This window comes from Panthera tigris, chromosome C1 (genome assembly GCF_018350195.1).
Source record: "Panthera tigris isolate Pti1 chromosome C1, P.tigris_Pti1_mat1.1, whole genome shotgun sequence".
NCBI lineage: Eukaryota > Metazoa > Chordata > Mammalia > Carnivora > Felidae > Panthera > Panthera tigris.
The window spans coordinates 57,614,095-57,641,025 of NC_056667.1; the positions used below are offsets into that span (position 1 = coordinate 57,614,095).

At 35.6% G+C, this 26,931-nt stretch overlaps 2 protein-coding genes across 4 annotated transcripts in view; one reads left to right on the forward strand and one right to left on the reverse strand.

Moving 5' to 3' along the window:
- LRRC7 (leucine rich repeat containing 7) overlaps window positions 1-339 on the forward strand; it is a 556,339-nt gene extending 556,000 nt beyond the window's left edge. The window contains exon 27 of the mRNA XM_042996209.1: window positions 232-339. Within this exon, the coding sequence (XP_042852143.1) occupies window positions 232-339 (108 nt within the window). The remainder of the gene's footprint in view (window positions 1-231) is intronic.
- An 11,313-nt stretch (window positions 340-11,652) lies between these two features.
- Window positions 11,653-26,931, reverse strand: part of LRRC40 (leucine rich repeat containing 40) — a 55,022-nt gene continuing 39,743 nt past the window's right edge. The window contains exons 13-16 of one of the 3 annotated variants that reach the window (XR_006221584.1): window positions 26,174-26,251; window positions 23,422-23,607; window positions 21,032-21,211; window positions 11,653-12,442 (exon numbers count right to left, since the gene is read on the reverse strand). Coding sequence is in view for 2 of the 3 variants with exons in the window: in XM_007089809.3 (XP_007089871.2) it covers window positions 21,106-21,211; window positions 23,422-23,607; window positions 26,174-26,251 (370 nt within the window). In the remaining variant the exon portion in view is untranslated. Of the gene's footprint in view, window positions 12,443-19,760; window positions 21,212-23,421; window positions 23,608-26,173; window positions 26,252-26,931 lie in introns of those variants that run through there. The other 2 variants (XM_007089809.3, XM_042997551.1) reach the window with 2 other exon arrangements.

Here is a 26,931-nt window from a genome sequence, read left to right on the forward strand (position 1 = left end):
AGTCCTAGATAGGACATACTGGATGCTTCATAAATGTATTTGTTGAATTAATAAATTGAGTCAATCTGGATGAAATTAATTCGTTGTTTCCATAGTTACAATTCTGTGAATTTTAAAAACTGATAACTTGTGGTTGCCCAATACTCCCTTGACTCTTATGATGAGAAACAATGGTGAAGTGACATACAAGTATCTTGCATTGATTGCCCTGTTTTATTTGTGTGTTTACAGGCAAATGGACATAGTTTTGTACATATGGAACATGAAAAAGCTGTATTACTACTGAAGAGTTTCCAGAACACAGTAGACCTAGTTATTCAACGTGAGCTTACTGTCTAAATATTTTTTATAAATAGTGAAGATACGTCTAGCCAGACCTAATGTTCAAAAAAAAAATTTATACATAGAAACAAATTTTGCCAATTGCTGGACCAATGGCAAACATTAGTGCCAAATGTATAATACTATATGTTAGCACTGATCATCCTTAAAAATGTTAACTATATAAATATGATGTTCATGTGGTTATGTATTAGTTTTAATTGTCAGCCTCTGGCTGTGCATTGGTGCAGTTCTGTTTTTGTTTTTGGTTTGTTTTTTTAATCAAATAAGTTTCTTCTCGAAGTGGATTTCATATAATTTCAGAGCACGGAAGCACATACAAGCTCTTTACGAATTCTGCTCTCCATCAGAAACACTGCCTCAAAGTTGTATATGCCTTTATATAGAAAATACAAATATAAAGAATTGTAATTCCCATAAAATATTTCTAGCACAGGTATATGTTGGCATATATACAAAAAGAATATAGAGAAAAATAATATTTTCATAAACTAAACATCTCGGATTGAGAAAGAAACTATATCTTAAAATAAGACTTTACTATATTGAATCTTTTTCAATAAAAATTACATGATAATGCCTTATGAAAGTAACTGTACATATGGTATAAAGTGTTTATATTTGGTTCCATATTCATTTGCTAAATTCTCATGACACAGAGTGAAATATTTCATAAATTAGCCATTTATCTCTGGGACCTGAATAAAAATAGGACAAACTAATTTGTTCAATGCCTTTAGCTAATTACAATACACACAGAGTTAAGATACAGACTAAAGGTCATTATAGATAAATCTTTTTCACCACAAATTTAAGCAGTGAATGATGGGTGGCAGGAAAGATATTGCTTTCTTTCTTTCAAATTTATGTTGATTATAAAATGTAGCCCCTGTGATTTCTTTACTTGTAAATGTGGAATTTATTTGTGTGTTGCTTTATCTAATTTGCTACTTTTAAATCATTTTAAATGAGTTTTGGAGATTGATAAAATTTATCATTAAGAAAGACTGTTGTTAGAAAGTTATGGTGGATGATTAAAAAACTTTAGTATTTAAATATGAAACTGCAAATATAATTTCTCAGAGCTGTGGTCTACCTGTAATATTAATTTCAGTGCCTGTTTTTGTGGGCAAAAATAGAGAAAATACTTTTTTTCCAAAAAATTTTCAAAGTATATAAAATCCTGAGTCTGTCTTACTGGAGAGAAAGACAAGCATAGTTAATATAGAATTAGTTATTTTTTACATTAGAATTGTTTTCCTCTATAAATGATCAAAATTCATTTTATAATCCTTTAAAAATATTTCTTTTATATATTAGTCATTAATTTGATTAAAATGTTCATTTGAAATTCCAGAATAATTTCCCAGAGTTGGTTGTATGCATGTTCCCCCTCATAGTTCCACATTATATATATTATATATATATATAATGAATTTAGTTTATATGCTAGCGTTTCAAGTACTCTATAAGGATTTTCACAATAGTATCACATATTGATGTCACCAAAGCTCTGAGAGTAATATTTGTAAGTTAACTGTTTTATGGGGACATTGAAAATACTGTATTTTTGTAGGGTCTATTAAAATGAGTGTCACTTATTAGAAGTACAGTGGTATTTTTTGGCAATAGAATTTGTCACTTGAAGGCAAATGATACTTCACTTTATAGATGATGCACTAATTTTGATGTTGCTTTATGTCAGGGTGACATTATACCATGATTTTATAGGGTTTGACATTTAGCAAATGATTAAATGATTGGCCTATTTAATATGTTTCCCAGAAGTAACTTTTAAATGCATTTTAATATATTGACAGTTTCTGATGAGAAATGTCTTTCAGAGCCTAATTTTCTTTGTCAAACACTCACACCAAACCATGGTACCACTGTTTCCAGCTCCTAGTATAGAGTGATCGTCATGAATCAAGATAGATGCCCCCCACCCCGCCACTGGCCTCACAAGATCATGTAAAGGAAAAACAAACTCATGGGTATAGTTTGGTGGCAATGAAGCATCTCAAGTCATCCCATCAGTTTTGTTTAATCTTTAACAGGAGAGGTGAGAGAAGAGCCAGATAGAGGACTTCCCAAGTCTCTTCTTATGTCAGGTTTCCACATCAAACCCAGGGTTTCAGGAGATGCTTCTGAGGCACAAAGCTGAGAGGATCGTAGTAAACACCTCTGCCACTCCTGATGTGACAACGTTGTCCCGGGCCAATGCTTTAATCCTTCCTCTTCCATAGGAAGTGAGAAAAAGTGAAAAGGGATCCCTGACCAAATGGAAAAGAAATGTGATGTGCCAAAGCACCTCATTGTCACTTGTACTGCCATGCTGCATACTGAGAAAAGGCAGGTAATAATGAAAAGAAGCATTTTTTTTTTAGATTGAATAAAATCACTAACTACTTAAGGGGGTTAAAAAATCTAATTTATTCCATATGTGACCAAAACCAATAATACATTAATTTGAGTATTGACTTTTTTTGGAATAACTGCTTTTGCTGCCTGAATTTGGAATCTGGTTTGTATTAACTGCCCCTCACCAACCCCACTCCTCCCCCAAAAAGTTAAAGGTGTGCCTTTAAAAAAAGAAGATTGACAACAACAAAGGAGTGGAATTCATGATGACTCCAATAGACTCACCTCTTGGTCTTTGATTTTTATTGAGATCTTTTTCCTGAGGCAGCTGTCTATATCTGGTGGATCAGTAAGACACAATTAAGGGGAATGAGAAGGATCAGAGGTGCAAAGAACAAGCACTGAAAAATACTGGTAGAATTCTTACAGATTTGCAAGCCAAATAGACATTAATGGACAACTTTTAAAAACCAACTTACATGGCTTATAATACATTGTCACAAAATCTCCCTTATGATAATTTCCACCTTCAGACATAAGTCATCTAGGCATAGTAATTTCAAAATATGAGTGGATTTTTGGCAAGGAATACTCGAAATCAGTATAACATGCTAATATTTACATCGTGCTGATTTATCACTCAGTGAAACCTGTAAAATACATGCGTCCCCGTTAATTAGAACTGTTAATTATATAAACATCTAACAATCCCAGTCACTTCCGGGTCTTCCATTGGGCTACCACTTTCAATATGAAAAAGGCAGTTTTAAAGAGGATGACAAATCAACATTAATTTGTTTTTAATCCTAAAGATGGCTGCACACATATTACTAATAAAATTGCTTGCTTAAAAAGTAGTACTGAAATATATTTCACCAGGTGAACTGAAGAGAAAGTGTACTCAGATGAAAGAAAATGAAGAAATTAGATTTATACATTCAAATATTAAGTGAAAAGTATTTGAGTTTGCCAAAATGACTAGATGAAGGAAGCCAGAAAAAAACATTTTACTATAAATCATAAAAATCTATTTAATATCTTCACCAAAATTTAAATATTTAGAAAACATAGTGTGTTTCCTAACTTGTCTTTTCATTGGCTGTTAATGCCGTCCTCAGTCAATTTCTGCCCCTCATTGGCACACAGATCAAGAATGTCTACTCTGATGGAGACACTGTTATCAAGAGGCAACAATACAACATAACCAGATAAACCACCATGTCGGCATGTTGGTACAAGACTATTACTCTAAGCCTTTGGTGAATTCAACCAGACAATATGTTTGACTGACTCCTGATATACTGACCAAATAGCAGGTTTATTAAAACACTAGGTCAGTAAAAAGTTATGCAAATAATGAAATTCAATAAGTTAGGAAGATGGGTCCTTTACGTAGTATCAAGAAGAGCAGGGTTGAGTTTCCAGTAAAATTCCTCTCACAGCAATGCTAAATCTTTGTGAGGCTCAATAAAATGTTCAAACACTGGGTTGGTGATGTGCCCTCTCTTATGGTTGTAGTTATCTGGTCATCTGGTTATTGGGGGGAAATCTTCAGATGTGAGATCACCTGCATGAACCTTTTTTCCCAAGCAATACAACTGCTTTCCACTAAGAAAAGCATCTTGCCTTGGCCCAGAATGTTTCCCCATCACTCAGTAAGACCATCACCCAAGTATACATTATAGAAAGATAATAGAACATGGGCTGTGGAAAAAAGGATGTGCATAGAAAGCGTGTGGGTTAATATTATAGGAGATCCTGGGTGTCAGCTCTCCAATGCAGCCTTTCAGCTTCATTTGATCTAAACATTTCAGAGAATGTATTTTCTGAAACATCCCACTCTACAAAAGTCAAAGCAGATGCAGTCAAGTTTTCTAGTTATATTTGGAAACTTTCGGGGTCATTTCTGTTTCTAGTATGTAAAACTGACCTCTCTTCATTGCTGCTATTGCTGCTATAGATTCATCCCTCTAACTCCCCATGATGTTCCAAAGGCAGTGGCCGGCTGCTTCCATCCTGTTGACACAAGACTAAGAGGGCCCCTTAAAGTTCTAATTGTTTGGAGACACTTGAGTATCTACTGATGGTTCCAGCTTCCAGCTTGGGAAGAACTTTCTTGGGTGATCAAGGAACCTGGATTAGTAGCATTAACCAAGGTGCAAAGGTGGAACACTTCTGTCTCTGACAACAAACTGTGTGTTCAAGAGCAAGGGTGACAATGCCTTAATAGAACCGTGTTTCCACTTCTGTTTTTTAAGTGTTGAATTTTACCATATTGAGGACTCTTTCTAAGCCTGCCAGCTGATTGCTAGTGGGACAGGTTCCAATCTTCCTCACCTTTGACACTCTCTGCAAGAGAATGGTTTGGAAACATTCTCTTGTGAGGATATAGATTGCAAGCCTTCTATTTTGGAGAAGCCAGAGATTTCTGATGTTTGATTAAAAGGAATAAATGAAAATCTAGGAATATTGACTCCCCTGGACTTTTAACAATGTGATTGTCATAATCTTCCCAAAGAGCAGTTCCAGGGGAAGTAAAGAGAGAAAACTGAAAGGGAAGGGAAATAATACGCTGGTTCCAGCTTTAGAAGCATTACTTCATCTGCTAGTTTCCCTTGTTGGATTTTGTTGTAGGACAGTAAGCTCACACTTGGTAACAACTCACTGAGCACTAAGCAAGAAATGGAACTGGATGTAAGACAGGCACAGATAAGGATATCTCTGAAGCTGTACCAGTATCTCCCCAAATTATGCTACAAAACACTTTTTTTTTTTTGCCTAATATTATTAATTGCCGTACCTAAAGAGTGGAAGATTGTGAAATCCTGACAGTGTTTATGTAAAACGCACTGAAATCCTGTGACTCTTAATAGTCTGGTATCAGAACCAATGTAGGCCTGACCCAAAGAAAAAGCCATGGGTCAAATTTTTACAAATATTATTTTCAAACCTACCATAATTTTCAATGAGTGTGGGAACGAGTGTTGAGTAAAAGTTAAATAAATGATCCAATCTTTCTCTAGTTTGAAAGGTATATATATATATATATATATACTTAAACTATCACTGTTGCACAATTGTATTATTTGTGCTAGTTTTTTTTTCCCCCCATCTTTAACATGTGTAAGCAGTGTATAGTCAGGTATCTCTATACCTGGATTAAAATATCTTACACAGACTTATTTTCATCAGGAAAATCCATATTTCCTCCACAGGAAAACAATTACTATAGCTGAATCTCAGAAGTTTAAGGTATGTCATTCAAAATTCAAAATATGGGCATTTTATTGGTGAATATAATGAAAACATTAAGTGCAATGTTTACAACTATTTGTGGAGCATCAACTATAGACCAGGCTCTGCAAGGGATACAACATGGTCTCCTCTGCACAGAGTCTCACAACCAAGTGGGAAGATGAGAGAGCTTCCAGAAAAAAAGACAGTACAAGGCAATGTGGTGAGTCCCTTTGTCCCTGCCCTCAACCTGTGTATAGCAAAAGGAAGTAGCATCTTTATCTAGTCAAATCTCTCTTGGGTTTGAGCATGGTTGTTCCATTTGGAGCTACACATAGGTCTCCCTACAGGGTCTTATGGCCTTTGGGAGGCCATTATCAATGTTTGCCAAGATTTAGGGCAAGATTTGATAGGCTAGAAGTGACAAGAGAAGAGACCTTACTGGACAAGATAAGTAGCAACCAGAGTCCCTTGAATCCGTGGAAGAGAATTTTGCCAGTTTGTTCGTTCTAAAGAAGAGAGAGAACATAGTGAAAGATGGTGCTCCTCAACAGCACTGTGTCTATAGGCCCCTGACATGTTCGGGGAAGGAGATGGAAGCCAGTACTTTAAAAGACAAGGACTGTTGGATTGAAGAGTTTCTTCTGTGTTGTGTCCCCAAAGGGTTGCTCCTATGACCACTGCCTCTTACCGACTATTGGGGAGCATGGGAGTCCTGATTATCCAATGTTAGAATGATACACTCAGAAATGCAATGAAGTGAATATTCATTCAGCAGCTGCATTTCCTGTTTGTTTACTTCACTTCCTTCAGTGGGGTGAGGGACATTTTCGCTGAAGGCTGTTCATTCCGCCCCATGACTTTGCGTGAGGTTAGATCATACATATTTACATATCATAGAATCTATTAATTCTTCCAAGGAAATCTGATTCCTCTGAATCTAAGAATTGTTGGTTTTTTCTTCACCTTAACTATACATAACCAGTGATGTAGACACCTAGAAATCCTTACCTTTCCCTGAGTATTCCCTGTGATTTTCAACCTCTGCCTTTACCCACACTGGTCCCTCCACTGTGATGTCTTCCTCTTCCCATTCCCTTTCTAAATTATCAAAATTATATCCAGCTCAAGCATCACCACCATCATAAAACTTTACCTGATCTTAACTGGAAGAAATTTCTCTTCCCTATGATAATAAGGTCTTATTAATTTTTTTGCATATTTTATAGTACTTACCACATTCTGTTCTATCTACAGCACTTATCACATAGCTATTTGGTATTTGTTCGTTCTCTCCCATCAACTCCTTGAAAGGATCAGACAATACTTAAAAGAGGCATTCTAGACAGAAGAGCTTCCAGACAGCACATCTGGTTGTGCTTACCATGGATCGTTCGTGCCTGTCATAGACTCAGAAGCATAGTAGGTGCTCAATAAATGTCTATACAATAATTAAATGGATGACAGGATTTTTAAATTTAGTGGGAAGTTTATGTCCAGTTTACACAATCTTAACTCTCAGTTCATTCACCATTCTTAGTCTTTTGTTTCTAGTGTTTTTTTTTTTTTTAATTCCCCCTTTTAATCTAATCTTCCTCCCCTCCAATCCTCCAGATCCTCTCCTAAGACCTTTTAAGCTCCTCTTCCACGTGTTAGCAATTGTGTTTAATTTCCCTTATCTGTGTTCTAAGGACCTTAACATTGTCCAAAAAGTTTAAGAAATGGCTTTTGTCCATTGAATTGGAATATATAACATCTATCCTTTTGATTTATTTGGGTTTTTTTTTTTTTTCTCATCTTGGAAGAAGTCATGCATATAGATTCCAGAAATATTTCAGAGAAATGAGTGCATGAGGTTGAACTTACAGAGCCATGGTTTTGGCCTTACAGACATCTTAGAGATAATCAAGTCCTGTTTCCTCATTTTATCAGAGGCCCAAAGTCCTAGAGAGGTGATGTGACTGTGAACTGAGAAGACAAACAGATGGCTGGATCTGGTTTTAGACCCCCTTTTAAGGCTCTTCTCCCTGTACATTACGACTTGGTAGATTACTTTGCTCAAGCTACTTTTAAAATTTGGAGGCATGGGGAATGGTAAAGAGTTGGGTTGGGAATGGGATTAGGGAAAGGTACTTGGGAAGAAGGAGTCCCCCACCCTATTTTAGCTCTAAAATTTAACTTCTGCCTCATGCTGTCCGTTCTAGAATAAGGAAGAGCCTGTCCAGAGGCCTTTGACCATAGTTCACTCTGACAATGTTTACACATTGCATTTTGGCCTCATTTCATGGATGGATTCCACCACCTGTATCCCTAAAGTGAAAATGTCATATACTCCAGCCAAAATTATCAAAAAAAGCCACAAAAGTTATAGCATTAACATGATGAACTATTTAGATAGATCACAGACAATCTGCATTACTTGATAAAATCACGTGCCCCATGCCAAACTTTTATAGAGGTCAGAATCTGGTCTGTTGATATCAGAGTAGAGAGAAAATTATTTATACTGCCATTAGCATCAGCTTCATTAGATACTTCCCTCATCTAAGGGTTTGAGGGGAAGCAGAATGTAGCCCCTAAAAAGAAAAACAGCATCTAAGAGAGGAAAGCCCTAGGTTGGTAAGCTCCTAACCACATTTCCTTCATTACCTCATAGGATCTTGATTTCCTTCTAAGTAAAGCATTTCTTTCTTAGCTTTCTCTCAGAATTATTTCCCATCTTTTTCTATTTGAGTTTCAACACAAACTGACTACAGAATTGAGTGAAATCTTCCCAAAGTTAAATCCATTTCTCATCTACTATTTTGCTTATACAGATAATATTAATTACTCCATCTGCCTGTCTTTTAATCTCTTTGTGTGAGGGGAACTTGCTACCTCCTCATTCTATGAGGAGAACTTGCTAGCTGGCTGATGATGGCTTCTTTTCAGGACTTTTTAAATTCTAGAAACCATAAATATACATTGAAGGAAACAATCATCATCATTTCCTTTAAGAGTATGGTGCCTCAAACTCACCAGAGACCTACGCTTTGCTCTTGTAGCCCAGTGTTTCTATATTTATAGAGGAAAAGAATGCCAATGTCTGTTTGAACCAATTGAAGTGAAAAATGAAAAGTAAATTATTAGTTGATAGAGTAACATTTTAGAGTAGTAAGAATATTTCAAAATAGTAACAGTAATTGAACTATTTTAAGTAAGAGTATTTTAGAATAATAAGAGTGAAAGCAGGCGTGAGAGCTGGTTGGAGAGAAATTAGTACATTAGGGAAATAAAAATGAGAAAAAAGGGGCAAGAAGGGAGGTAACAGAGTGATAGAGAAGAACAGAGAGAAACTGGATGACAGAAATCACATTCAGATTTAGACACACGCTCCAGTCTGTTGGTGACAATGCCCCTCCTTCAGACAGTTCCAGAATTCCCTTCCCCCCCTCCCCTCTCTCCTGGCTGGTAGAGTGATCTTTCAGCTCTCCTTGGTTTCTGGCCTCCCTCCCACTCTTCTAGAAGTAGAAAGAATTCAAAATGAAAAACTGAGGCATGTATTAGAATTATATTTCATTTAATTGCTATTTGTTTCTAGAAACTACTTTCATAATGTAGTGGATAATTTTTTGGACAAGCAACTTCTCAGTATAAAGAAAATCACCAAAAGTTATCTCCTTAAAAAAAAATAACAGGGAAATTTTCTGAAATAAAACGTAATATCAAACAATATATCCATAAGCAAATTCTGAGGGAAAACAAGGGAAATTATTGTCCTATCAGAAGATAGAAAAGGACCTTGAGAAGATCTGGTTAATCTGTCTACCTTCTGGGAAGAATGAATGCTTTTTTAAATTCCTCCAGAGAATAGGCTACCACTTTCCTCAGTAACACACCCTGCAAAGGAAACAAAACATATGTTTCATCCCAATAAGACCCTCCGTTTAAATTGCTGGATTCAAATCTGATATATACTATCCTCATCTGTAGTTGCACAGATCCACATACATTTTAGGAACATGTCTGCAGTTAGGAAGAGCTGCCACTAGATGGAGCCCTTATATCTATATTCTGTATCCAAATCCTGGCAATTCTCTAGTTTGGATTACCACTCTCAACAGTCCATTCTCATACCTGTTATGCTGATGTACCTGTGAATAAGTGTTAATAAATTGTTGATAAAACTTTTAACACCCATTTCTATACTCTTTTGAGACAATTAATTTGAAACAATGCTTTAAATTTAAACAATATAAGAAAACAAATGAAGAGCTTTGGGTTTAAGTAGTTTCTATATTTTTTACTAAACCTTTCTGCTTGTATCCCAATCATAAAGAGACCCAATCATAGGGCTCTCTCTAAGCCTCAGTGAATGTGTGATTTGAAGTTTTGATATTCCCAATTGTTCAGTTTAATTATTACATCCACCTTTTTAATAGTTATTCTCTAATCTCATTGTGATTTCCAAATATTTTGTGCCTATCTGCCATTATTGTAATAAGCTTCCTTACAATGTGCTCATTCTAAATATGTAGAAAGATATTTGCCACAAATTATTTAAAATACATGTTTTTAAATGAGCTGTCTAAAACTTAAACATCAAGAAGTAAATGTGCCTAGCATAGCCTTCCTTACACAGTTCTACAACTAGTTCAACCCAAATATGTATGTATCTGTGTATGGCTTTATTTCCAGCTGATATCTGGCAGTAGCTAGGCATCTAATATAAACTCCTAACTTATCTGTGTAATTAGCATAATATAATCAGATTGTACCTTATTATAAAGGGAATAAGGAATGTATTTCAAAAGATTTCTCATTAAGTGATAATCAGATTCCAAAGGTAGTTTAAAATCTCCCCCACCTCCCTTCTTTCAGTCAGAATGTCTGGGTATTGAAGACAGAGAGCCTCTGGCAGTTTGGGTGACATTGTCCTCAAGCTGTTTTGATTCTTAAATATTTGGAACTTCAGAGTATCTGATGGCTTGATCGTAGTTTTAAAACCCAAATATTTCTGTTTACTGCTTCTAAGCTAATTATATCTTCACCCTCACAACTTAGCCAGCACCCTTGTATGGGACTCTCCTTTGCTAATTCCATCAGTCCTATTTATTTGTGGGTTCATGGTTTCTCTTAAAACCATTTAATCTTTTCTTCTTCCAACCCCAAGCAAAAATAGAAGGAAAACAAGTTCTTCTTTCCCGAAGTCTATGTAAAACTACTTAAATCCTCTGGTGTTTTCCTCCAGAGGAAACCATTTCCTTCTGGCCCCCTAATCGAGAACCACTAATACAGTGCACTCTTAGGGAATTCATTCAACCTTCTTTGGAGACTAGTCTTTGAATACAATTCTTCAGCCATACTTGTGGTGTCATTCAACTTAGCAATAAGTATTTTGCACTTGATAGAATCACACAGCCTTGTTATGATCAAGACAGATTTCTCTAGCAGGCCATCCCTATGATATGTTCTTTATAAAACCATGAAGGCTGCTGGCAAACATTATAGATATAGGTTTGTGGCCATTTCCCAGGGAAATTTAAACTTGGGACTCTGTGTCTCACACGCACGTGCACACACACACATACACACACACAAGTCAATCATTTTTTAGGTTTTCACTTATTTCTGAAAAGTGATATTTACTATCCCTGTGATCTAGGGACCCAAATCATCATAAACCACTCAAAGGTAAAATACTATAACTTCTTTTATTTTTTTTAAATTTTCCATAAATATCTACAGCATCTTCACCTACACCCTCACAATATATACCCATATTTAGAGCATTCACCCAGGTCTGTGTATGGATTGAAACAGATCTAGCTTCAAGAGCTGTTAAAGCATTTTTCTCTAAGTCTTCCTCTGCACCACCCTAAGATTTGGTCTCTGGACAATCTATGTGTTTATTCTTTTAAAAAAGTTATCAGTAATTAAAACAGTTTGTCTTGCTGTACATGCAATTTAATCAACAAATATTGACAAGCAAAGGATTTTGAGGACAATGGGAGATATAAATAAGCCACAGTGCCCCCTCTCAAGAAACAGTGTAGTGGGGAAACAGACACAGAAAGTCTAACAAATGGTACTGTGTAGGTACAAAACATGAGGGGAGAACGGAGCACAGTGTATTATCACCTTCTCTCCTCCTCTAATAAGATGGCGAATGCTTCCTTTCACCTTTTTGTTTTAACATAATATGAATGAGGAATATTTTTCTATTTCCTTAGGAAGAAGGCAGGCTCCTGTCCCTCATAGATATCCTTTTCCAAAAAAGGACGTCTCAGGTTAATGGAAATAACTGTAGTCCTCCTCTTGAATGAACCATATCAGGGAGGGATAGTCTCTAGGCTAGCTGAGTTCTGGCTTTCCACTTTCACTTGGCTTTGTCCTTCCAAGGGGTTGTCCCTTAAGGGCCAAAGTCAGAGGGGCTGAAGGACTCAATGGCAGCTCCTCTTTCCTGGAGAGAGAGAGTACTGAAGCTTGGCAACAAAGGCCTAATGTGCCGCTTGAAGAGATCAGTCTGAAGAAAGGAGAGAATAGAATGGTGAACGTTTGCTGTCTCTTGAAATTTTGCTTTAAAGTATTTCATTTGTATTTTAAACACAATTAATTCTGGTAGACTTGCATAGTCTAAATATTTATATACTTACATAAAGGAAAAGATCACACTCTTTACTATTAGCAAACACCTCACCATTAGGGGGATGCTTTGTGTTTAGGAACAGAACAGGACTCATTAGAATTGAGTAAGAAAAGCAACTTGAAGAGCACCTATAATGAAATTTTCTAGGAAGCAAAAAACCAGAGAGTGGCTGGACAGAGTGACTAGCAGATACAGATGCGCGCTGTCCAGAGAGATAGACAGCTGAGGTGCTATGGGGCCCATCCCCAGACCCTTCTCTAAGGTCCTTCAGCATCGGCAATTTCACCCGGCAACATCTCTAAGCACTCAGCTGTGGCAGCCATCTAAATTCCCGTAAGTTATATTCTGAGGGAAAAATCTTGTCAGTGACTACTACATTGGCAAGAGAAAGAGAGATACGGTTTTACATCCAACAAAATCCCAGCATTTTTGTTTGTCCTTTGAGGTTAACGTGAAGGCTTTTATTTATTTTACTCTGGTTAGATTGAGCCTAGAGGTAGAACAGCAACTATATAATCAAGGTGGGTTCAAAAAGTATATGAGTTCAACCATGGTCTGGAAAATTAGTTGCCATTTGGAGACGAAGTGGTGGGTTTTACCTTAGAGCAATTTAGTGTCTGTGCACTGTCTTAGAAAATATATGTTTATTAAAACTATGCAATGGATTGTGAAGCATGCTTACAGCTATGAGTTAGTGCGTCTTCAATACTTAGTTAGTGGGTTTCTGATCCTCAAGTACCACTTTGGACATAGTGCTGGAGATGAAGTTTGAAAAGTATTGGAAAAAGCCCGGTATCCACATATATTCAGTGGCCAACATGAAAAAGCCACATTTTTTTTTTAACTATTACATTGAACTGTTTATTTATTTAACAGCTATGGAGTGTGATGCTCTTCTTTTTTAGTTTTTTTTGTTTTTAATAAAAATTGTGTATTTGAGGTGTACAACTTGATGATTCAATATACAAATACGTTGGCGAATTATACTACCGTCAAGCTAATTAACTCATCTCCTCACATAGCTACCTTTTTTGTGTGTGTCTGGTGAGAGCCCCTGAAATCTACCTTTTAGGTGGTCTCCAGTATTTAATATGATTTTATCAGCTACAGTCTGCATGCTGTACTCTAGACTTATTCCTCACATTCCTACTATGCAAATATCATCATTCCACCCATAAGACAGCTTTTATACTTCCAAACTGTTGTGAGAGATGAAAGCAATACAAGTCCTAATATTGGCAAGAGTGGTTCTTTTGTGAACTGTATACTCAACTGTATGCAAAACTAGAGGAAACTCTGTAAAAGCTGTGTCTCTAACTCCTTAGCATTCGTGATAGAGCAGGGAATCACTTACACAACCTCAAAGAAGATGGAGAGGAAAAACCAAACTGATTAAAATATTTGAAGGCATCAAATTTAAATTCTCAATACATCATGACATTTGTTAGGACAGTTTTTTAAATTGGCTCAAGAATGAATGGATGTGGTAAAACTATTAAATACAAGAGCGTCAGAGGTGGCCTCCCAGCCTGGAGGAGCTGAAGTTTGTCTAAGATAAGATCTCCCAGTGAGACAATCAGTACAAAGTCACAGAAAAAGCGAATCGTTTTAGTTTAATCCAGAACAGTTAGTATTCCTCCAGGCATCTGCTGCCTGATTTCAGAGACCATATTAGAAATGAAAAGAAGCAGTGTTGTATTTATGACATGTCAAATTCAAAGGCATAGCTGCTTGTGAAGGCCCTGTTATGCTTTGTTCACCTCAGAAAGAGATGTGCTTACCTGTCTGTCCCTCGTACAAACCAGTCCTGCATGTGACTGTAAAGATTAGTCCTGTGTCAGGTCATTGTAATGCCCCCTCCCTGCAAAAACCAACCATAGATGTCTCCAATCCTGAAATTCACTGGAATATTTATATCAGAAATTATTTTAGCGTAAGCAAGATCACTGTACTCAAATCTCTGTTTATCAAGTTTGCCTCCAACTCTGCAAGTGGAGGAAAATTCAGGCATTTTATTGGATTTCAGAATTCTCCAAGAACTCTTGAGAAAACAGAAATTAATGGGCTTTTGGCATTTCAAGAACCCATTGCTGAGATTATCAGAGGCTTCAGTAAGAAACTCACACAGAACAGTAAATCATTAGTAAATAAATAAACATTTCTAGTAAAATCTATCTCCAGTGTACTTAGCACTGTGCAAAGATCATATTTTATCCAGACCATTTGCAATTAGATGTACCCTAAAGACAGCTATCCAACAATGGCTTGCCTCCTACTTACTGGATGGTGTTTCTAGTTTTTAATGTGTGTGTGTTGGGAGGGCGGGTCAGGGGAAGGGTGTCACTACCACTTGAAAATTAGCTTTCCGGGAAGGATCCAATCGAGTCATCTACACTGTGACTTTCCCTCATCTCCTCAGGACAACTGCATTTAAATATGGGCCAAAAGCTTAAGTCACAGGAACGAGGCATTAATCGTTGGATTTCAGAAAATAGCCTTTTGGGAAGCTTAAGGGACACAATGGTGCAGTTTCCCTAGAACCTCTGAAAGTACAATGTGTACGTCTGCCTTCCTCAGATTAGGTGGATGCTTCAAGTCCTGGTTGAAGATTGCCCTGGAATCCTAGAGTCTGGTTTGATCAGTTTATGATCAACTCCAGAATGACAGAGGCATATACATAGAGAGGACTTGTATCGGATGAAGTGAAATAATTATTTCCTTAATGAAAAACTAATTTAAATTCTAGGTTATAGTAGCTGCTTGTTGGGGGATGGCAACCACAAATTTAAAGTTGTGATTTTTTTTTTTTTTTTTAATATTCAGGAATGTGTTTCAAGCAATAATATATTAGGTGTGCAATACTTCCGTCAGGTAGATTGTCCTGGCTTTGGAAAGGCAAGAAGAAAATTGTTATGGCAATCTGCTTTTATTTTTCAGGTTAAGCATGGATATGCCTTTTGAGGGTAGCTTTGATCATATGGTTAACTTGACGTTTGGACTGACGAGTTTAACCTCACCAGGGATGGGACTGGATTTAAGTCCCCCTTGTCCAAACTACAACATGCTTACTGCCTTCTCCCCCGCATCCCCCCACATCTCAGCCTCCAGGATCAGCTACCAACACAGCATTTTGTCCATTTTCATTGGTCTGACCACCCGAGGAATGTCCTGTTTCTTTAAATCCCCAGTGCTCAAATTGCCATGTAGAAACCAACTCCCTATCAATTTTCTCCACATTTAATCCTCAGCTCCTTGTCATATTTTCATTTTTCTGCATTGGTTCCCATGGTAACGAGTCTATTGGCAGAGAAAGTGTGACTCTGCTTTTAGCCTTCCACACAATACAAAATCCTTCTAGTGATCCTCGGGCAAGTGTCATACTAAAAGGCAGGAAGAGACTACAGTTCCCTAGGCTAATGCCTCTAATCCCTTACCCTACTGCATTTATTTCCCACCTATCCCCAAACCAGACCCACGGCCCAGAATCCCTTCACCTTTTGATACGAGTATTCAAAGCGCCCCCCGCCCCCCAACCAACTAGAGATGCAAGGATTGAACCTTTTTGTTCAGATGGCTTCCTCTTCTAAGTGTCAGTAACTTAACTGACATAAATGTATAGTTGATGGCAGTGGCCATTTGGAGGCAACATGGGAGAAGCAACTTGCACTCATTTTTCTACAAAATATCCTCAGTATGCATCTAGGATGTATACAGACCGGGGAATAAGTATGTCCTGAATCGAGCCTTAGGTCAGTGTCTAATGTTAGGGATGGGGACATTTAAACAGATTTTCTCCTAACCGACTAGTTAGTGGCACATGAGGGGAAGCCAAGGAGTCATCCCAGAGAACGGAGCTCCTGAGGAAGAGGAAGAGATAACAAAGATGTAGATGAGTAAAGAAAACATTGTAACTGGTGGCTGAATGTGGGCAAGGGAGCTTCAGCTGGCACAATTCAGGGTTCGAGTAGGGAAAAGGTAAGAAAACCATCGAAAGCTAAGGAAATGGAGCATAGAGAAAAAAGGAGTTTTTGAGTTAACTGTCTGCAGAAAGGGAGGGAGCCTGCAAATGAGAGAATAGCTTTACACAGACTTTGGCCCAACTGCATCTACAAAATATTTTTCCAAGTAATGTTTCTCTTAATAACAGATTATATTTTGTTTTGAATTTTAGAATTCCACTATGGGTTGGCAGTTAGTTATATGCCTAGCAACCCCAAATCTCCTATGTCCTCAATATTTAGAAAAAAATCAGGAATTGTTCATCAGAAATTAAACAGTCCTCATGCTGAATGTGCTTTTTATTTATTTTTTGAAAAGTTAATGAATTCAGGGGAATGAAAATAGATGTTAGAAGTAAAAATGTGGGTATCTATACTTAAGAAAATTATCAAATGTAAGTGATCTCTTTTTTCGTTGGGTCTTATAAAATATGTGATACTTAAGCACATTGAAGTTTTCAAGTCAGCTGATAATATTGTACAAAGGTATTTTTGGCCCTTTAAAGGTTATTTTCCTACATTAAGAAAAGTTTTCTTATATTAAAAACTTTTTATTGTGACTCAGGTTTTGTGTCTTTGTATAGACACACATATGTAGGTGTTTTTCTTTGCACACTTGTTTTGCACAGGTAAAGCAATGAGATTAATGCCCAGGTATGCAGGTCAACTGACTTTTATGATAGCTAGATTAATGAAGGTATTTGATGAATGGACAAAAGCAATCATATTATAACTCTTTGTATCTTTCCATCTCTCTTCCCCTTCCCCAGCACTCTACTAAAGAACATCTCTTATTTAGTCAGGAAATCTTATGTAATTTTTTGGAAAGTCCACAGGAAAACCAAGTTGCAAGTCTCAGGCAGATAGAACATAAAACAGTTCCATATTTGTTAGAATGATCATTAGTTTTCAGAATGTAGTGCCAGAATCAATTCCATATTCAATACTTGTAGTCTTTCCTTGCAGAGGACTCTTACTGGTCTTGAATGTGGAAACGGCATCTGTTCAGGGCAGTGCGTAGTGTTGTCTGTTAAGTTTTACTCTGGTAATTTGGTTTTAGCTTTGATGACACCTAGTGTCAATGGAATGCAATAAATGTTTTATACCGCTTTATGATGTTTAGGTGTTTCCCTTTAACACCCTCAACTACATTTTTCTCCTTGAAAACACAAGCCTTACTGTTTTCTGTTTGAAATGAAGAGAAAGATAATTGATAGGCAGATAAGCTGGATATTTTTGTCTCAAAGCCAGTCAAGTTTCTCTTTGTACTCAGCATAGAGAAGGGACTAAAGGAAGCTTAAGGACAATGGCACTGTCCTCATATAAAAGAGCAATTTTTTCCTAGTTAAAAAATCGGAGGTGAATCTACTAAATTGTTTGCAAATTTCAAAGACCATCTCAAATAACCTTGCAAAAGTAAGGCTGCAAGTACTATAGTTTCATTTTCCCACTGTATAACCACCTAAGGGCACCCTCCCCACCCAGCTGCATATAAGTAAAACATAAGGTGAACTATGGTCTCTTTCTACTCAGAAAAGAAATATTAACAGCAGCAATTCTAAATAGACAGTGCTAGACTTTTAATCGGTCTGTAAAGAATTATAAGTAAAAGGATACTAGATACAGGTTTTTAGAATTTTAAGTACCCATGAAAATTATTCTTTCATTCCTAAACTACTTGACAATTGATTACTTTGGACCTTAGTTACTTAGAGGGATACAATCCTTTTATTACTATGTAAAAAAGTTCTAATTCTACCTATTTATATTAATATTTTTCCATATGCTAAACACATGCACACACATATAAACTGTCCATTTTTCCTTTGAGAGCATATAATCAGCAAGTGAAATATTTCACTCTTTCGTAGGTTTAAGAAAAATTCCCATGCAGTGATGCAACACTGGGCCACTATTTTAGTAAGATGAAGACAGTCTCTAGACTCATTCTTTTTCAACATCTGACTTCACTACCATATGTGCAGCACAACAGTGACATCTTAAGGCCAAGTAACTAGAATTCCTTTAGCCAGAGAATTGGGATCTGTTTTCAAAGAAATTTCATTACGTTATCAAGTAGTTTTCAGGTTCACAGTTTGCAACTGGTAGATCTTTATAAATGCTTCTTTATGACTTCTTTTGCAGTCTTTGTGAACATTTTAATGTGCACTGGTGAACACTAACATTTTACATAGACATATTGTATATTAATGCATGCATTTCATTGCATAGTTTATTGACACTCCCCTTGTAAAGCTTTTATGGAAGAAGCAACAAGCCACAGCAGTATAGCAAAAGAGGCTTAATCTTTATAAATTGGGGCCTTTTCTGTCTCTTTGCTAGGCTAGGTGGCTGTATACAAATTCGGGTGGGAGGGGCAGGAAACACCTCTTAACATTTAAGGTTTTCTACATGGGTGAACTGTAGCCAATTCAAAACAAATTGCTTACTTTAATAACAAATTTTACCATTTTATAAAAAACAATTAAATCATGACATGTTTAATTGAAATGGCTGTATTGTAATTAATATTTTGAGATAATTGTGATTTTGAGCTTAAATTATATATAAAAAGTTGTCATTTTTGTATGTGTTAACAAACTGTATCACAATTAACAGTACTTTTTAGTTGAACTACATATTGATGTAAATAAAAACTGAATGAAGACATATTTACTACTTTATTAACATAGATTGTGAATGTACTTAATGGTTTTTTTCTTTTGCAGTATAAGACCATAATGACCTTGAAAGCTGCTTCATTTTATGTGCAAAGGAGTCCTATGAATCTATATTTTAAATTTACTGAATCAGTGAAATTAATTACTTTGTCAGTTAATTTGCAAATGCAAGCTGTATTCTCCAGTTTATTTTATGTACTGACACTAATTGGTAAAGGTGTACAATGTGATTAGAATGCATTTTGAAGATGCTTTCTGTACAGATACAAAATACAGGGACTAAAATAATGCTGTGCAGTGTATAGCAGAGCCATTTTTCGGCTTTGGTGTACTCAACTTTTTCAGTATTTAAAAATGTGTTTTGAATAACATAAAAGTCTCTTTATTGTATAAATAATAAAATGTCACCTTATTGTAAAGTGTCTTTTGTTTAATATCAAAGCCGATTTCTTAGCCACACAGTTGTGAAAAAGGCATGTTTCTTTTAAACCAAAAACATAACCATTATAAGCAATATTTGAAAAATGTAACTTTTATTACGGACATGTAGCTATTTATCCTTATTGGCAATGTTTTGGTTTGTTTTTTTTTTTCCCATAATATGAGCATGCCACAATCACTCAAAAGCTAGCTAGCTACCTACATACCTGTCTATATAAATTAATAGACATTCTGTTGATTGGCTACTTAATAGATTCACATGGTAAGTTTCATAATGACTGATCAGCCTACTTCTGGTATTTTTGGTGTAAGTAAAAATGTTTATATTTTATTTTTTACTAAATCAAGTTAACCTATAACAAATTCCCTTTCAGAAAATTACCACATTAACTATAGGTTCAGTCTTATGAAGATTAGAAGCAAATTTGAAAAGTAAGGCTCTGGAAATAAAAAAAATGCACAAGGTTGGGTTAGAACACACCAAAAGAGTAGGTTATGTGTACAAATACCTGCTAAGTAAGTATTTAAGAAAGTACAGGTCAAGATTTCATTGCAGTATATGTTGTTAGTTATTTTCTGCTGCTGGTAACTATAGAATTAATAAAATAAGGTCTTCAGGACTTTAAAAAGAACAAAAGTTATTTTTAAACACTCATACTTGGAAGATAAAAATATGCAGATCCAATCTCTTTAAATTTCTCGAATCCAGAAGTACTAGATTATTGTAAGGAAACTTATTACCAAGATATCATAAAAAATAGACATACTGTATATTAATACATGCATTTCATTGCAAGTTTTAAATTCAAAATTGTGAGAAAAATTATAACACTTTTACTGTTTTCTCTACCAGTAACTACACTTCATGTAGCATTTCTGACAAAATGGTTTCATAAGATATGGGGAAAAGGCTAGAAAAGAAACATTTCAACTAGATTAAAACAAAAACAAGACAGTGAATATTAATTTAAAACTTATACCAAGACTAACCGTATCACATAAGTCTTATCATGGGTAAGAAAAAGTCATTTTTTTAAACACCAAAGAACAGTTTTGAATAAAATTCAATCCAATTTTATATCTAACAAAAAGGTAGAAATTAGATGGTCATATTCAAATTCATTGGTCACATTATATGTAACACAATGAGAAATGGGGAGAAAAAACCCACTTCTACAAAAATGCTTTATCATTATAAAAATATTAAACTACATTAAATAAAAATTCACATCTGAAGAAACTGCTATCTTATAAGGAATGAAAGTAAGATAAATCTTATGCAAAACAATCAGAATAAATGCATTAACACTGTATGCGGTTATCACAATTATAAATGCACACGATACCTTAGAAAAACATTACTTATCAATGTTAAGAAGTCTAAGAATGAACATGATCAAGATTATACAACAACTCCAATTTAAGTAGGAATCCGGTCTCTCAAATATTCCAGAATAGCAGCTGTTCCTTTCATTAATATGGCTGCTCGAGGAACACGGAATGGATTTCCATCTAGCAGTAATGTTCTAAACAAAAGAGAGAATTAAGAATTTCAACATTTTCCATTAGGAAGGCTTTTATTCTAACTTCATTTGCAACTTTATAAATAAAATGTGTGTATTATTTTCTACTTGTCCCTTTTCAAATCTAAGCATTTCAATAGTTGGAATTAGAACTACAATAATAACCCAAACAACATTAACTGAACACTTATTATATGAAAGGTATTGTGTTGAGTAATTTATATTCACTGACTCTCTTAATCATATTACAACCCTATGATCTAGACAGCATTAATATTCCTATCTAATAGATAAGGAAGCATAAATCCTGAGGAGTAAGAAAGACATATCCAAGATCATTCAGCTACTAAACAGAGGAGCTGTGACAGGAACCCCCATTTTACCCATCCTCTTCTCAATCTTATAATGATCATATACGACATGGTTCAATTATATTTACACATTAGAATGAGCATACTGACAAGTACTCATACCAAGGACTATAATAAAATCCACATATCCCACCTCCACCCTGAGAAACATTAACACGTGTCTGCTCTCCACCTCCCTTGACCAGATACACACACAAAATCTATTCACATGTTCTGAAATGAGGTTTAATTTGAGATTTGAGTGCTGTTTGATTTGTTTCTTTATATAACTAATGAAATAAATTATAAAATAAAGAGACTTTTATTTTAATTTTCAAACTTAGGTGTGTAAATAAAGTCAAACGATTCACACCTTATTATACAGTAGATCTAAATTACATCTTCAGTATTTCTATGGTCCATGGGGATTCTTTTAAAGGCTGTTTTCTTAATTTATAGAAAGGAGTTCATTACAGTCAATCCTCCTTATTCACAGACTCCTTATGCACTAACTTGCCTATCATCAAAATTTATTAGTAACCCCAAATCAATACTCATGGCACTTTCGAGGTCATTTTTGGATATTGCACAGGGCAGCAAGAAATTTGAGTCAATCAATAAGCACATTCTCAGCTGAGGTTAAACAGGTGATGTTCTCCCTTCTTGTGTCAGTTCTCATACTGTAATCAAGTGTCCTTTCTGTGGTCTAGTTAGTAAAACATTTTTTGCATTTTTGTACTTTGTGTTGGTGATCTCACTGTTTAAAATTGGCCTGCCAAGTAAGGGCTCAAGTGTTGTCTAGTTTCCCTAAACACAAGAAGACTATCGTGTGCCTTACAGAGAAAATACATGTCAGATAAGCTTCATTCAGGCATGAATTATAGTATTATTTGGCCATAGTTAAATGTTAATGAATAAATAACATGAAATACAGAAACACACAGAGAACAAGATTATGTATTGACTGGTTCATGAAAATGTGACCAGAGGCTCAAAAGAACCTAACTCGATACTTCCCCAGCAGAAATGGCTCAGTTTTCACGAATTTGGTGTTCACAGAGACTTTATAGAATACAAACTACTGCAAATGACAAGAACCAACAGTATTTTACTCTTACATTCACTAATACGAGGTACCAAAGCAGATGTCAGGGTGTCCTAGTAAAATATGCCAAGCCATCATCAGTTTCAATAAATTACTTCTGAAACATTCTGCTTAAGCACTTGGCTTTCTGTTGACATCTCAAACTCACTTTCCATTTATTTAACCAGCACTTATTGGGTGCTTACTGTGTTCTAGGCACTGGGACAACTCTTTTCTAAAGGAGGTAAAAGAAATGGTATAAATGAGTCCAAACAAATCAGGATGGAAAATCAGAGGAGGGACTAACTGCTTGGAGAAGCGAGAAAGTTTTCAAAGATGATACTTAGGTTGATTGCTGATAAAAGCAGGGTAAAGGCATTTGAGACTAAGGTAACAGCTAACACAAAGAATAAGGAAGACCATGCTGGGCTTGAAATACATGGTGACAGTCTGTAACAGATTCTGAAAAACCTTACCTGCACAACTGACATTTTTACACAGTGGAGTTTCAAGTTAGACATATATATAGTGATGACAAAAGTATCAGAAAACAGTAACTACACTATATTATACCATATAAGCAAAGCTAAAAAAAATTATATTTGCTAAAACCTGAAAAGCACAATTGGTATTCTGGATTTTGTTACCTGTTATTTTTAATACAACGTCAATCTTTTTTTACTTCAACTGTCCTACAAAAGTACCTCAATAAGAGAGAAAAAAAAATCCTTACAAATCAATAAAATCAATGGAAAACTCTAGTAGAATGGTGTAGCTACCTTAAGTTCACACAATTACCAAGCTCTGGTGGAATCTGAAGTAGGTCATTATTTTGAAGGTCCAATGTGATCAGCTTTTCCATTGCCTTCATTTTCTGAGGGTCCACAGATCCAACCTGATTGTTACTAATCAAAATTGTTTCAAGTGTGGGGATGTGATACAGAACTTCAGGTAGTATTTTGAACCTATTAAAATATAAACAGAACACCTAAATATATTGGGATCAGGGCAAAAGCATTCTTTCAAATGGATTATCTTAAGTCTGTTATCATGATGTAGTTTTCTTTAGTGTAATTCATTTTGTATTTGATATAAGTCCTCTATCCCAATTTTCAAGAAAATGAACTGATTTTGGAAATCTTGAAATATATGTTAAGTGGACAGACTTGTAACACTTTCTACTTATTGTGTAAATCCAACAATGTTTTTCTCCCATGTTTTTCTCTTCACATTTAAGAAACCGGGAAATCCTTCTGAGATTCTCTATAAAATGTCTCCATGTAGGTATTATTCCTTAGTTCATTTTTACTTCTTATGAGACAGAATTACTGCCAATGTTTTAAGTAAATGTTAGAGATTTGTATTTTGCTTTGATGAAGCTTCCAAATGAGTGTATTCTTGGTTCTTCAAAAGATGACTGACTAACATAGCCTGCTGCTTCCTCATCCAAAGCAACACTGAAGATGCCACAAGAAAGAAGGGAAGGCTGACAGCTCTCAGCAATTAATGCAACATTATTGAGGATCTTTTGGGGGACAGTGGCTGGTTTGGTTTCAGTGTGAGATAAACTGTGTCATGGACTAGAAATGACAAGGGATGGGCTGAAGGACAGTTTTATAGTTGTGGCCTTTTTACTTCCACATACAGGCCTTCTTTTGCTGCCTTGATGTAGAAAGAGAGAAAGAAAGAAAGAAAGAAAGAAAGAAAGAAAGAAAGAGAGAAAGAAAGAAAGAAAGAAAGAGAAAAGAGGAGAGACATGGAGGGAGGGAGGGAGGAAAGGGGGGAAGGGAGAGAGGAAGAAAGAAAAGATGAGAAAAGGAAAGAAAAGAAGAGAAAGACTAGCAAAGGTAAACTCAAGGCAGCTCTGAAGTTCCAGAGGGACTGGCGAGTGAATAACTAGGAGCACAGATGGACTGAACAGCCCCTAAGTGGTCTTCCTCTTTTTCCACACCAATGCATGAAGAAGCTAATTTAAAAAGGTGTAGCTCACCTGTTCACACAGAAGTTAGGTTAGCTTTTGCCATCTCCCCACAGACGTTACTTGACAGTGTGATTGACAGCTCAATAGAAAACTTAATAGAGAACTGATAGTTTGATTCACAAATAAAAATTAGCAGAGATCCAAGTAGATATATTTTTAAATAATGACAATAATGATATCATTGTTGACCTACACATGAGAAAGCATGAGCAATAATGAAGCAGACAGGACAAAAATTTAAAGAGGCAGTATTTTAGTTACATCACTGTGCCTTAGCCTCGTCAACTGCAAATGAGGAATAATAATAGTACTAAACTTACACACTTGTTATAAGGACTGAATAATTCTATTTCAGCTGGAATACAGTAAGTAAACGTTAGCTATTAATATTTAGATTGTTAGCAGAATCACTTTCATCACAGGAAACACTATGACATAGTTGTTAAGAGCCCAACTCGTGGAGGCAAACCACCTGGGCTCAAACCCCAGATTATTTACTATTTATGTGAACCTTAGGTGAGTTACTTAACTTCTAATCCTTGATTTTTAAGTGAACATGGTAATACAGAACTATAATGACAGAAACCACCTTTTCTGAGGATTAAATGCGATGTATGTACTTAGTCCTCTATCAGCACATAATAAGTTCCCATTAAATATTAGTTTCTCTTCTTTTTTAAATGACTTTATTTATTTATTTAGAGAGACACAGAGAGAGAGAGAGAAGAGTGTGCAAGTGGGGAAGGAGCAGAGAGGGAGAGAGAGAATCCCAAGCAGGCTCTCTGCTATCAATGTACAGCCTGATGAGGGGCTCAAACCCACAAACCATGAGATCATGACCTAAGCCTAAATCCAAAGTTGGAGGCTTAAATGACTGAGCTACCTATGTGCCCCAATATTAGCTACTCTTAATTATTAGCAGTATCTTTATAGTGTTTGCAGAATAAAATCTATTATTTAGTATATAAATCCCTCAGAGGGCCTGCTACTGCTTATATGCCAAACTTCATTTGTTACTTCTACTTCTCTAGCCCCTTACTTTATGGTCTGATCCATATCAAACTGCTTGACATGTCCCAAACACAAAGTGTTCTCACATTTTTGTGCCTTAGTACATGTTATTTACTCCACCTTGGATGCCCTATCCCTGTGTGTCTGGCCAACATCTAATTTTCAAGTCTTACTTTCAATGCTGTCTCCTCCACCTTCAAGCAATCTCAGGAAATACATTTACCTATGCACTGTGTTTTCCCTATAACAATTATAATTATTTATTTGCATATCTGTCTTCCTACTGGGCTGTAAGTTTCAGTTTCTTAAAATTGTTAAAAGGAACAAAATGTATACTAGACATCAGCTGTGAAAATTCTAAGAAAGCAATATCACTTTTTAATTCTAAGTAGAATAAAGTGAAAATAGACCTGAATATTTAAATAAAGTAAACACATGGGGCTGTTTTATTTGGTTCTTTCAGCTGTATTCTCTAGTAAAACCTACAAATTCTCCACAGAAAAATCCTTAGTCATGGATTAGTCGGTTCTGTCTCTCACCTGTTAAAGGAAAGATTAATTGTTTGTAGTCTTATCAGTGATTCCATTTCTTCAGGCAAAGAATTTAAAAAATTGTTCCTAAATTGGAAAAAAAAAAAAGAGATGATTTACAAAGTTTGAAAATCTGTACAACTTTAATTTATAATTAAAGTGTTGATCAGACAAAAAAATTATGTAGCTTGGTTTCTCAGTCCTTGATCTATCTCATTAAAGCTAAGTCCTAAGAATTCTGAATTAGTCAGCTGTCTCAGGTATTTGATTTGTATGCCAAATCCTAATACCAATATGCAACCAATTGATAAAACAACCAAGTCTTTAATAATAGATTTAACAGGGCAACGCTGTAAACTAATCCCTTATCTCCTTTAAACTGAGCTCATCAATACTTCTCACAGATAGGGCCCTTGAGATCATGCCTATGAGTATCACATTATTTGATTCCACAAATATTTGATTGGTGTTTAATACTTATATCTTGCACACAGACATGAAATTCTACTCCAAGAAGAAGTGTAAAATTATATGAAAAAAAAAAAAAAAAGAAGGGAAAAGTAATGAGATTCTATGAATTTAGAAATTTGGAGCTTTCTACCACATAGGCATTAAGCAAGTCCATTTCAACTCTAAGTTTATAATTTCAATTTGCACAATGCATATGTTTTTTTTTTAGAATCTTATGATGAAACATGGCAGTAAACAGAATCGCATTTATTGTTGGAAGGATCTGGGAACAATGTTAAAAGAAAGGCTAATAAGAA